Source organism: Chionomys nivalis, chromosome 2, assembly GCF_950005125.1.
Source record: "Chionomys nivalis chromosome 2, mChiNiv1.1, whole genome shotgun sequence".
Lineage (NCBI taxonomy): Eukaryota > Metazoa > Chordata > Mammalia > Rodentia > Cricetidae > Chionomys > Chionomys nivalis.
This window is the reverse complement of record NC_080087.1, coordinates 124,715,265-124,727,975: the sequence shown is the minus strand read 5'-3', so window position 1 is coordinate 124,727,975 and position 12,711 is coordinate 124,715,265. Positions and strand designations below refer to the sequence as shown.

At 42.8% G+C, this 12,711-nt stretch overlaps 1 protein-coding gene across 12 annotated transcripts in view; it reads right to left on the bottom strand.

Annotated features, from left to right (window-relative positions):
* The window catches only part of Fn1 (fibronectin 1), a 68,607-nt gene that overhangs the window by 36,998 nt on the left and 18,898 nt on the right, over positions 1-12,711 (bottom strand). For all 12 annotated transcript variants that reach the window (XM_057763307.1, XM_057763308.1, XM_057763313.1 and 9 more), the window contains exons 13-20: positions 11,667-11,788; positions 9,043-9,220; positions 8,672-8,848; positions 7,730-7,858; positions 7,366-7,455; positions 6,498-6,692; positions 5,441-5,713; positions 4,103-4,369 (exon numbers count right to left, since the gene is read on the bottom strand). In XM_057763307.1, the coding sequence (XP_057619290.1) occupies positions 4,103-4,369; positions 5,441-5,713; positions 6,498-6,692; positions 7,366-7,455; positions 7,730-7,858; positions 8,672-8,848; positions 9,043-9,220; positions 11,667-11,788 (1,431 nt within the window). The remainder of the gene's footprint in view (positions 1-4,102; positions 4,370-5,440; positions 5,714-6,497; positions 6,693-7,365; positions 7,456-7,729; positions 7,859-8,671; positions 8,849-9,042; positions 9,221-11,666; positions 11,789-12,711) is intronic.

Below are 12,711 nucleotides of genomic sequence, written 5' to 3'. Positions count from 1 at the left end.
GTTCTGTTTCTAGCACCCACAATAGGTAGCTCACAACCAACTGGAAATTGAGCCACGGGTCACACATCCAACACCCTCTTCTGGATTCTCTGAGCACCCACACTCCTCATGCACATACCTACCCTTCCCCCACACATACACACAACTTTTTATTTTATTTTATTTTTGGTTTTTGAGAAAGAGTTTCTCTGTATAGTTCTGGCTGTCCTGGAATGCCCTCTGTAGACCAGACTGGCCTCGAACTCACAGAGATCCACCTGCATCTGCCTCCCTCAGTGCTGGGACTAAACGCGTGCGCCACCAATGCCCGGCTATTTTAAAAAATAAAAATTTAAAAGAGAAGTATGTATGCAGAATTAAGATAAATGTTTCCAAGCACCTTGCAGGTTTGATTATAAATGTAGAATAGCAAGACCCCAGAAACCAAGATATCTGAGTTGTTCAATTCAAAGTTGTTTGCTAAGTGCTTTGATAGCCCCGTTTACTCTTACTCCGGTTTTCTAGATGAATTCTTTTCCTACTGGAATAAACTGCACAGAATGTATTTACATAAATTATGAATGGTTAATTACCCTCCAGTCATACAAACGAGGATTAATTTCTTGCTTGTTTCTTTCTCTCTCTTCTTTGTTTATTCAGGGTTTCATGTAGCTCAGGCTAGCCTAACTCCACCCCCCACTTCCCTGTAATCTAGGTGTACACCCCAATATGGTGTAAGTGCTGGAGATCAAACCCAGGAAGGCACCCTTCCAACTCCGTTCCACTCCAACCCCAGACAAGGATGAAAATGCTGTCATCTTTCACTCTGCTCAGCTTGGCACTATTATTATTTTTTTTTTTGTATGACATGAGAATTCAGATCCAATATTACAATTCTTCCGCGTTTATCTTCTCAGTTTGGATGTATGGTCTCATTTTTAATTTTTATTTTAAAATGGGATGTGGAAGTAAGAATCAAATACGTATGGAGAGACTGCTGTAGTTGCTGGACCGAGTACTGCCCTCACTACCTACTGTGATAGCAGCTGCTTCAGAAGTACGCTATCTTGATGGCACTTGAGGTAACTCGGATTGGTGACCTGAATTCATATATCGCTCGCCTGCTGCCAACTTTTTGAAAAGACCTGAGCCAGTCCTGGGTGACCATTTTTAACTGCCCCCAAGAAATAACCAAAATGGATTATCCTTCCCCAGTACTAGGGTAGCAAAGGCAGACAAAACTCTGAGTTTGTGGCCAGCCTGATCTACAAAGTAAGTTCCAGAACAGCCAGGGCTATCAGAGAAACCCTGTCTCTAAAAACAAAAACAAACCAAAGCAAACAAACAAAATCAATTCAGAACAGTCAATTCCTTTCACCTGGACTAGGCATTTTCTGTTCCTAGACCCAGACAACTAAATTTTGCCCCGTCTGCGACGATACTCCCTTGCCCAGGCAGACCATTACAGGAAGATCCCAGAACCACAAACCCACAAACTGATGTCAAACAAAGGATGCTCCTGTAAGTATGAATTATGGGTTCTGGCAGGGATTGTTAGGTGAGGACCAATCTAGCTGTTGAGAAATAAAAATATGCCCTCGATACAAAAGGCTGGATGATTCCCCTCAGAAGTAGCTTATTCTCCCAGCTTTTCTCACGATTGCTCTTAAGAGTGTAACATGAGATATAAAACTCAGGAAAGTTGTTTCCAAGGTCGGATTTACTAAAGCTCCCGAAACTGAAGCTCATAGGCCCTGCTGCTGTTATAGCTGAGGTCTGAATAGACTTGTGCAAGTAACCCCTGCCTTACACCGGTTTGTTTAAGTTTGAGCCTTTGCACCGTTTATCCTTCAATCACCCATCTACCCAAAAGTTTTGCGAAAGGACACTATGCACAATGAAGTATGTTAGTTAATCTGCAGCTAATACGGATTTTACTATTACACCCAGAAGCTGTCCATTAGCAGGCAATGTGCACTGACACCTCCAACCTGATTCACTTGAAGGACATCTATTAGAAAAAAAATGGGCATTTGAAGAAAAACAGACATTAACTTCCTGAGAGTGGATCTCAGATGACCTCAAAACCAGGCAGCATAAAATAGCGAAATTTCAAGTGAATTCTCTTGTACACGAAAAGCAGACTTCATTAGCTTCTGATTAACACATTCGTAGGGAAGAGCCTTCATTGTTCAGACTCACACCATCAAACAGGCATGCAAGTAAGTTGGTAAACCTCAGATTCCTGTGCAGGACAGTGGGTAGCAGATCTTCTCAGGGAAACTCCAGAGTAATTTACAAACTAAGTTTTTTCTAGGTTATTATTTTTATTTATTTTTAATTTACTTTGTTTGGTTTTTTGTTTGTTTGTCTTTTGCTTTTTTGGGTTTTTTTTTCCTTGTTTTGTTTTGTTTAAGACAGGCTTTCTCTAAATAGCCCTGACTGTTCAGGATCTCCCTAGTGTAGCCCAGGCTGGCCTTGAACTCACACAGATAAGCCTGCAGCTACCTACTACTGAGTGCTGGGGTTAAAGGCATCTGCCACCACACTTGGCTGAGATTACATTTTTTCCCCAAAATTTTATGTTTATTTTATGTGCACTGGTGTTCTGCCTATGTGTATGTCTGTGTGAGGGTGTCAGGTCCCCTGGAACTGGAGTCCCAGATAGCTATAAACTGCCATGTAGGAATTGAACCCGGGTCCTCTGGAAGAGGTTAAAGAGTCAGTGCTCTTAACCGCTGAGCCATCTTTCCAGCCCCTTTGATTACGCTTTAATGCTTTTGAGGATCCCTATTTCAAAATTAGTCCAAGAAGACTTGAAAGTTCCTGAAAAGCTGAGAACTGGGGGAAATGCAGCATTAAGGGCCAAAAGCAGGCTTGTGTTAGGTGCCTCTGTAATTCAAAACGTCAAGTAGAAAACAATAGATAAGTGTTCAGCAGGAAGGTCTTATAACTCTTTGTCATGGAAATGGAGTGTACTTAGTAGAGAAACGGCCTGTGAATATAGGCCTTTAATAGGATACAGCCAAATAAGAGATTAAAAAAACTTCTTCTAAAATGTTGAGTAAAACGAATAGTCATGGCCAAAAATTCCTGTATTTTTTTCCTCCCTGTGAAATTTACAGTTTAGGGAAGAGGAAGGGGAGCCAGGCCCCAGCTCTGTGAAGTACTGTAGCCTGTGGCAGCCCAGGCTCTCAAAGAAATCATTTGTTTAGCCTTGCACTCTGTTTGTGGGTGTCTGCTCAAACCATGGGTGTTTTCCTGTTTACATAAATGACTTTCATTTGATGTCCAGAATAATGGGATGATACTAATTCTATTAAATACTGATTATATTCTGTCTGCTAGCATTTAGTCCATACTTTCTTCCTTGTGTGCACGCACGTGTGCACAGTCTACATGTCTGAGGTGGGCATCAAGGAACTTCCCTCTATCTGTTTGTACTATATATAAAGACAGAGTCTCTCCATGTAGTCCTGATTATCCTGGAAATCGCTATGTACACCGGGCTGCTTCGAACTCACTGAGATCCACCTGTCTTTGCCTCCTGAGTACTGGGATGAGAGCTGTGCACCAGCACACCTGGCCTCCGCTGTGTAGTTTTGGAGAGCTACTGACGAGCAACAACACTGGTTGTGAGCCGCCCTCTGTCTCCCAGTGCTAGGATTACAAAGTATGCACCACTGAACCTGGCCTTTTATGTCTGTGCTGGAGAACTGAACTCAGGTCCTCGCATGTAAGCAACACGTACTTTATCCACTGAGCCATCTCCCAAGCCCTCCTGACTCTCAGCGTTAGCCCAGGAGCACAGGAGGAACTTGGAAATACCTGCAAATTCACACACTGCTTCCTTTAGCAAGAAAACCTTGCTTCGAAACATTGGCCAGCCCGAGCAAAGGCCATGCAATGTGACGCCCCTTCTGGCAAAGCTCTGTACCTTACAGCAGCTCGGTCACAAACAGTCACAGAGCAGCCAGTCCATGGGGCGCGCTCCCAGTGGCCCTGCTACAGATGATGCAATATGGCTTTTAAATTAACTTTTAAAAAGCGGAAGGACGGAAAAAGTCAACATAGTTAAAAACACGTAGCTTCGCTAAAGAAAGGCATTTGAGTTTCAACTTACAGGTAGTAAAGACTCCGGTGGTTTTGGGGCTCTGTTGGTTCCCTTTCACAGCCACCAGGGTCACAGTGTACTCAGACCCAGGCTGTAGATTTCTCAGGGGATACTTGGAGGCTGAAGGCCCCACATTGTACTGCTTGGGCTGGCCTCCTCGAGTCAGGCCCACCGTCAGTCGGTACCCTGCTATCCGGGCCCGAGGAGGGGTCCAGGTCACCAGAACCGTTCTGTCAGTTTCGTTGACAAACTGGAGGTTCGTGGGAGCATCAAGTTCTGGAAAACAAAACCAAGATGAAATGTTTAGGACAATAATTACCATGCTTGATTAAATATTCCAAGTTCTCACTCCTCAAGGTTGCAACTAAAGTCAGAACCACAGCCCTGGAAACTGAGGCTCCTGGGGACTGGGTGGGGATGATGTAGAATTTTGCCGAAATCCTGTCAGTTATGAGAATTCATTGACCTTTTTTCCTGGTCTGTTGTCTTTGGAAAGGCTAATTTTCCCAGCAAGATTTACCCAGCACCCTTGGAAATTACAGTAACACTATAGTGACAGTATTTTGTTTTGTTTTTTTTTTTAAAAAAAAAGCAAAACAAACACTTTGCAAACCCCATAATTTGCTTTGGGCCAGAAAGGTTAAGGGAGGGGTGAGTCAACAGACTCAGAGCAAGGAAAGCTTGGTACATACTGCAGGCAACATGCTAAGGCGTATGCTGACTGACTAGTCTTCTTCTGGGGAAATAAAAGCTCTCTCGCAGAGACCTGATTGCAACAGTTAAAACAGATCCACAGGACCCCAGTCTCAAGGTGAAACACTGGGGAACTTTTACTACCAGAAGGAATTACATAGATTATCACTTTTCTTTTCTTTTGAGGATGATAACTGGGTTTCCTATGGGAAGTTAAAACATCTTTTAGGAACATTCCAGAGACGGTATGAGCATCACATGAGCTTTGGAACCTGAAAGGCAGTTTAGAGACACTTCTGTCACTTCCTAGATACGGGGCTGAAAAGGATTTCAAGTTTCTTCCCATTCCCAAGAGAAGTCACATTTTCTTTTGTACATTTCTGGTGAAGAAATGAACAGCTAACTTGGTGCCCGGCATTACAAAATGCTTAGATGTCTAATTTATTAACTCACTGTGGTGCTAGGGATATATTCCAGGGCCTGGCACATGCCAGGCACACATTCTACCACTGAGCCACACACCCCTGCCTGGTAACTGCTAAGCATTAAGAGACTGAGAGTGAGCAGCATGTAGAGCCTCACAGGTAGACCTGAGGGGTGTAGAGCTCGGGGGCAGGGCAAGAAGACAGGCAGGCTGGCGGGAATGGGACGTACTGGTGGTCTGCTGTGCAGTCAGAGGTTTGCTCTCCCTGCCCTGGTTCACAGCAAAGACGTTGAACTGGTACGTGACCCCGGGGGTCAGCCCGACGATCTCAGCAAAGGTGTTCCTGCTCACGGGCAGTCTCTGCCCATGCTCCCCAGGCAGGTTGACAGGGAGGACATCCACGCGGTAGCCAGTAACCACACTATCAGGAGGCGTCCACATGATGGTGACTTTCACATCGGTCACTTCCACAAACTGCAGGTCCCTGGGAGGGGGAACTTTATCTAGTAGACAAGAGAAATGTGTCATTCATAAAGCCCACTTAAGGTTGTTGCTAAACATCATTTCTTAGGTCCATTCATTCTTGGCCAATACTAAAAATAGGCTTTTTTTGTGCATCAATATTTGTGGTTAGTCTAATGGATGCTGGAATCTTTATCTAGTGTCTATAGATGTTTATAGCATAAAAGCAAGAAGTTGAAATACCAAAAATAAAAAATGCTTTCACTTTAAGATACCTACAGAAAAACCGTGGTGTATTTGTTTAATTGGCTCATTTTATGGTAATTTAAGAGAAAAGATTAAGCAGTTCTTAGGTGTCTTAGGAAAATAAAATGAGATGTTGCCATTTTTTAACCAGAAAACCTAATATTTGACTTTGATAAGTTCCTTCCTAGTACTGACATTTCAGCATTTAGGTCAGCGGTACTCAGAAAACAGAAATATTTATGATTCATAACAGTACCCAAAATTAGTTATGAAATAGCAATAAAAATAATTTTATGTTGGGGGTCACCACAACACAACGAACTGTATTAAATTTAGGTTACAGCATTAGGAAGGTTGTAAACTGCTGATTTAAGTGATAGGAATGTCAAAATTGCTAGAGACAGAAACAGCTTGCTCTCAAGGTCCTGCCAGTCATGTGACTTGCACCTTGGTCCTCCCTGGAAGCTAAGGGGATGAATATGATCCATGTATGCTTTTTCTTCTTCTGGAAGGTTAGAGCTGCTGTCTGGTAGAGTCCTACAGGGTCAGACAGCAGGGGAGATGGCATTTTGAAGTTACCAGATCGTGGGGTGCCAGTAGTCTCTTGCTGGATGAACACAGGCGTGCTCTCTTGGTTCTCCTCCACGGCATAGATGGTGATGTTGTACTGTACACCGGGCTGCAGGTCACTGAGGGTGACGGAGTTGGCCGTTTCAGGAAGGTTGAGCTCCGTGCTACTGCCTTCGACTGACGGAGAATAGACGATTCTGTACCCTGCAGGTTTAGGAGAAAAGTGTCTAGCTACATAGTCTTGTGAAGCCGAGGCTAGGCAAATAATACATCTCTCCTTTCTAATGGCCCTCTGCATTTGTTTGACTGTTAAGAATCAGCAAGATTCTTTTGGGGGTCTTCCAGGGTTATCATTTCCTATGATGATGCCTGATTAGCACAGAGATCAGAGAAGCAATCCAGATCTTTTAACAATAAATATCCTCGAAGACAGAGACCTATCAATTAGTGAAGCAGCGAGGTGAGAGGGTACACTGATTTCTCTTTCTGGAACTGTGGGCGGGGAGCTAATAACCGAGTCTGGGCACTGTCTGCACCTTTTGTGAACTTCACTGATGAAGCTAAGCAGCCACTCAGCTCTCTCTTCAGCACTGAATCCCAGGCTTGCAGGGACAGTCTACCTCTGCAGGCCTTGCAAGCTGCTTCAGTGAGACACAGGGCTGGAGGTGTTGGGGGCTGAGGGGGTGGTAAATGGATTTGAAAGAAAACAATTCATAATGAAGTAGCCCTGGAAGATTTGATGTGTACACACACACACACACACACACACACACACACTTTTAAGCACTTAAGTGGAAGTTTTAAAGGTGGTGCCAATCACATCAGAATTTCCTCAGTCCACATCTATATATCCAAGTAAACAGAAGCCAAAGATGACCTGTGATGGGTGCCTGGGGTCTGCTCCAGCGAACAACAATTGAAGTATCATCAACCTGGTCCACGGTAGGGTCTGGAGGAGCATCAGGTGCTAACAGAAAAAGAAAGGCGGTCAGCATTGCTACAAGACCATGCTTTACTATAATAATAATAATAATAATAATAATAATAATAATAATAATAATAATAAAATAATAAAAGCTGTTCAAAACTGTTTTTAGTGTCTGGTAATGTACACCAGCCTGGAACAGCCTCTGCCTCCCAAGCCTGGGATAACACATATGTGTCATATCCCCCAGCATAGCCCACACTGAAGATTCTTTGAACATGGTTTAATGCACACACACACACACACACACACACACCTGTTGTCTGTGATGTAGACAGGATCAAGCTCTGTTCTCCCTCTTCTGATATCTGATAGACATTGACGATGTACTTCCTGCCTGGGAGCAGGTCAGGGATGTTCACAGAAGTGGCTGTGCTTGGAAGATCTGTAACAGAAAGGGAGAGGTTAGTGGCCAGGAGCCAACCATCAAGGGAGAGGTTAGTGGCCAGGAGTCAACCATCTATGGCTTTTAAGAACTCTATATTCATAGGGGGAAAGACCAGGAGGAATACTAGTGAAGAGCCTGAAATTTCCAATGAATATTCTTTCATTTTCCATTTCTCCCCCTAAAGATGTGTAATTTTTAATAACCTCCCTGATTTTTTCCCTATAGCTGTCGTTAGAAATCAGGGTAGTGGCCATGGGTGGAAGAATGATGGGATGGGGAGGAAGGATATTCATTTTTATGACCTGGGTCCCATTCACACAAGTATGCCCAGTATCTTTTTATTATTGCATTTATTCGAGGGAGAGGCTCTGGTTTGAATGCCACAGCACACATGTGGGATGTGGGGTCAGAGGACTAGCAGTCAAACAACTTGTGGGACTCCATCCTCTCCTTTCATCCAGGGATGAACTCAGGTTGTTGGGCTTGGGAGTGAGGACCTTCGCTCACTGAGCCATCTCATTGGCACTAGGCTAGCATTTGAAAAGATTCCCCAATCACTAGGCTCTTTAAAAAGCATAAAAGACGGTAGCTATGCATGAATAAAAGTTAACATTGTCAGCTGCATGTCTCGTTCTGGTCCCTTATGCAGACAAATGAGGAATCCCAGCCTGGTCAGAGAGGATCCAGCTCTCTCCTTGCTTTTATGGAAGGAGTGTCTTCAGTCAGAACTGTGGAGTAGTTCCAGTGACCAAAATTCTCCCAGGCAAGCATCTATTAACCTGCACGGAACCAGCCACACATCCCACTCACCAAGGTACTGTGGTTCATCGCCCTCCTCGCTCAGCTCATACTCCACCCGGAATCCGGACACAGTGTCAGAAGCTGAGACCCACGAGACCACAAAGCTGCTGGCTGTGATTTCAGTTACAGACTCAGAAGTGGCCACAACGGGAGAAAAGGGCGTAGTCTCTCCCGTCACTGTGTTGCCTAGAGGAAGGGGAATGAAAACCGGTTTGGTTATCTAGAATGCTCTCTGTGCACGGAAGATGTTGAGAAGAAAATACAGGTGCCATTTATGAAAGAAAGCAGCTGAGGAGAGAACCTCCTGCACGGAGCCTATGTCTGAGCCACGCAGGCACGGCCCCAAGAATGGCACAGCCCCGAAGATGCTGGCTACGTACTGGTCACAGGTGTGCTGGCGCTGGTGGTGAAGTCAAAACGCGTCACTTCTCTGTGTCCATACTGCTGGATGCTGATGAGCTGACCCTCATACACCACACCCGGGGTCAGGCCTTTGATGGTATAGGAATTGAGGTGGCCTGGAATGGTGGCTTCTTTCCAGCGGCCCGTAGAGGTTTTCTGACAGTTTAAAAAGAACATATGCCGTAAGTGTTGGTGGCGACCGACATTCCAGGATGGTGCTCAGTAATCTTCAAAGAAGAACAAAGGATTCTCACAGCTCCGTTTTGGAAGACAATGGTGGGAAACTTGATTCAGAGGGGCCTCTACCGAGTTTGTTGGTGTTAATTAATTACCCGGCCAAGTCGTTTACCATGTACCCAGGGTGCTGTGCTTGCTTTTCAAGCTAATCTCCATCTCCCTGCCAGAAGTGAACACACCACTGCTCCCCCTTTACAGGCGGAGAAATAGTTAAAGCGTGTTTTTCAGAGTTACACAGTTGAGGTGCTGAACACCTCCCTACAGCCAATTATTGAATAATTGAATACCAGCATCCTCAATTCAGCCTCTTTCAACTTTTCCAGTAAACCGAGACCCATTTCTCTCTGAAGTGAGAAAAGGCCACACACTCTATCTTTCAACTTGGCAGGATACAGTTCAAGTTCCTTGCCTTATAGAGACACTGGAAAGCATAATATTGGCTTGACTCAGATCCTGGGGCCATCACAAACAAGATTCAACTTGTCTGGTTGTGTGACTCATCCTCGGAAATGAACAACCTATTGAGAGAGGTTAGCCAGCTCTGGGAATGACTGCAGAAGAATATAACTCAGTTTATTTAATCTTTTCCCTCCGGTTTACATTCTTATATCCTGTCCAACTTCATTAATATGTCATGGACCACAAAACTCATTGCAATAGACGGTTTGGAAAAGAAACACCCAGACTTCAAACAAGAAGTCCTTTTAAGTGTAAATATTCTAAAGCGGTTTAAATATCAAATACATGTTTAATGCCCGGAGATTTTTTTTTTAAAAAAATGTTATCCAATCAAGTTTGTACATGCTTCAAATGTTCTAGTGCCAGTTTTTATTTTGAAGATAAATGAAAGTGATCCAAGTACTCTTTAAATTTAAGGTTTGGCTCAAATATGTTGAAAGAAATTGAAATTAGCCATTATATTACTTTAAAAATTGGCAAAAAAAAACCCCAAAAACAAAAAACAAAACTTGTTTACAATGTAAGGTTTCTTGGCCATCAAAAGAAAATATCAGAATGTAAAGTCTCAGATTGCCTACATAAAAACAAAATAGCAGGAATTCTTTGTTAAAATTTTAAAGAGACCCGTGGGCAGGGCTCAGGTGATAGAGTGCTGGCCTAACACGGCCATGGGCCCAGTTCAACCTCAAGCACCACGTAAAGAGGGGCAGATGGACCACACCTGCCATCAAGCAGGCAACGGGTAGAGGCAGTTCGAGATCTTCAGTTATATAAGGAATATGCAACTAGTCTTGGCCTAAGGAGACATGCCTCAAAACACAACACAGCAAAACCCAAACCAAAAAAAAAAAAAAAAAGAAAAAACTTAAAGAATTTAATCGAACGTGAAGATGTCTCTATTCAATGTGTATTTCGTACCTATCTGTAAACCCCCATTTTGTACTGGCTTTGCAAAAATGCTTCAGAGTTAAGTTCAAAGTAAATAAAAATGGCGATAAAATGAAAAGATGAAGAGAGAGAAATGATGGGGAAGATATTGAAGGGGAAAGCATCACTGACTGACACTGCCAGATGTTAAGCTCAAGACGATGAACACCACAGTGCAGAAGAAGGACAGGAATGATCTCAACAGCGTGGATTTCCCCCAAAGAGTTTAAATTCAACTGCATGAGTTAATGTCATAAGTCAAACGCTTTCTGTTGTCTTGGATTATTTACAATTGGGCAGATGTGATTTTAGAAAGTATATTTTTTTCTCCCTTCTAAAATAGTGTTTTTCAAATTATGTCATGAACTTTGTAGAGAGCAGGTCTGAGAGGAAAAAGAGACATCAAAGTTTAATAGACTAATAACCTTAGTATAGTTTCAGAATCTAGGTGGCTAGAAAACTCTAGGGTTTGTTTCCTTTCAGAAGCCAGCGATAATCCCTTCTCTGCCCCTCTGTTCTCTCATTCCCTCATTCCCTTCTGTCTCAATAACTCTAGAGGACCAAAGTATAGTTGACTTGATCAAAAGGGTGACATTCATTTAAATGGCTTTCAAACTCTGGAAATAATTTGAAAATGCCATTTTACCTTTAATGGAGTTGCAAAATGTAAAGCATATCAAAATTTCAAATTGTCTCTCCACGTTGGATGAGAATAGTTGTAAGCATTGTGGCTTCTAAGACCTTTCTAACACAAAGGCCTAATTTCTTCTAGATATCAAAACAAATAAACAAAAAAACCCTAAATCGACATGTCAATTCGACTGACCACAGATTGGCTAGACACTAAGAAAATATAAATACCATCTGACAAGGGATCAGCTCTGTTGACTCAAAACCAGAAACAAAACCACAGAGCACCCTATCCCAACCTGGTAAGGCCAGGAGTCCCAGAGTGCACAGCTTCTGAGCTAATACTCACGGGTCTCCATCTGAGAATGTACTTGGTGATGTGCGATGGCTCTGGTGCATTCCACTGGATGGGGTGGGAATTGGGCTGGCTGGGAGTCTCTGTGATAATTACTTGGACAGGACCAGTTGTGCCTGAAAATGAAAATGTGTGATTTCTTTATCCTGTGTATTCTTCAAGTTTATTACACATGAATGTCCATCCTAAAAGACTGTTTGCTCCTCAGGAAATAAGGGCATAATAAAAATGATTGTGTTTAGCTAAACCTTTTATATATTGGCATTAGAAACCGGTCTGGTTTGACCTGATAATTATTGCCTTTTCCATAAGAAATGCAATAGATTTTTTTCTCTAATAAATAAAACAAAAACCACTGCAATTTCTCACAGCTCACTTTCTTCTCTGCCTTCAGAGTAAGCGTTGAGAGGCAGCTGTGAATTTTCCATAACACAAATAATGCAGAATCATGGAGGCTCTCGGCACAGACGACTCTACTAGGGAGGGAGCAACATCCCCAAGGCCGTAGGACATGATGGAAAACAAACATTTCTAAGTGGCGTTGGGTCCTGGACAAACAGGCCAAGGTAATAATTAAAGACCCAGGCTTAGTTCCCCATCCGGCTAAGCCTTCTCTGCACTTGGAAGAAGAGATCTAGTTCTTGTTTCACTTGAGATGTCCACTCTAAGATCACGTGGGTTAAACTGTTAAGAGATCAAGTATTGATTGGTTGGTTGGTTTTGGTTTTTTTGTTTTTTAAAGCAATTACCGAGTGAAATGACATTGGAACCATGTACTTAAAACTTCAGCTTTTTCACATCTTGATATTACTGTTACTAACACAATTTAAGATGGATTTAGTTCTTTTGCTTGAAAAGTAAAAAGCAAAGTAAGGGAAGGGAATCAATTTTTTAATATAGTAGATTCCACTCAGAATAATAATGAAATTTTGTTGACAAAGGTTTACAGAATAGATATTTAACCTCTCTGTTCTCTAGTCTTTGTCAGACAAAGGTCATCTGTACAAAGTCCTTCTAAAAACTTAAGGTAAGAATTGCT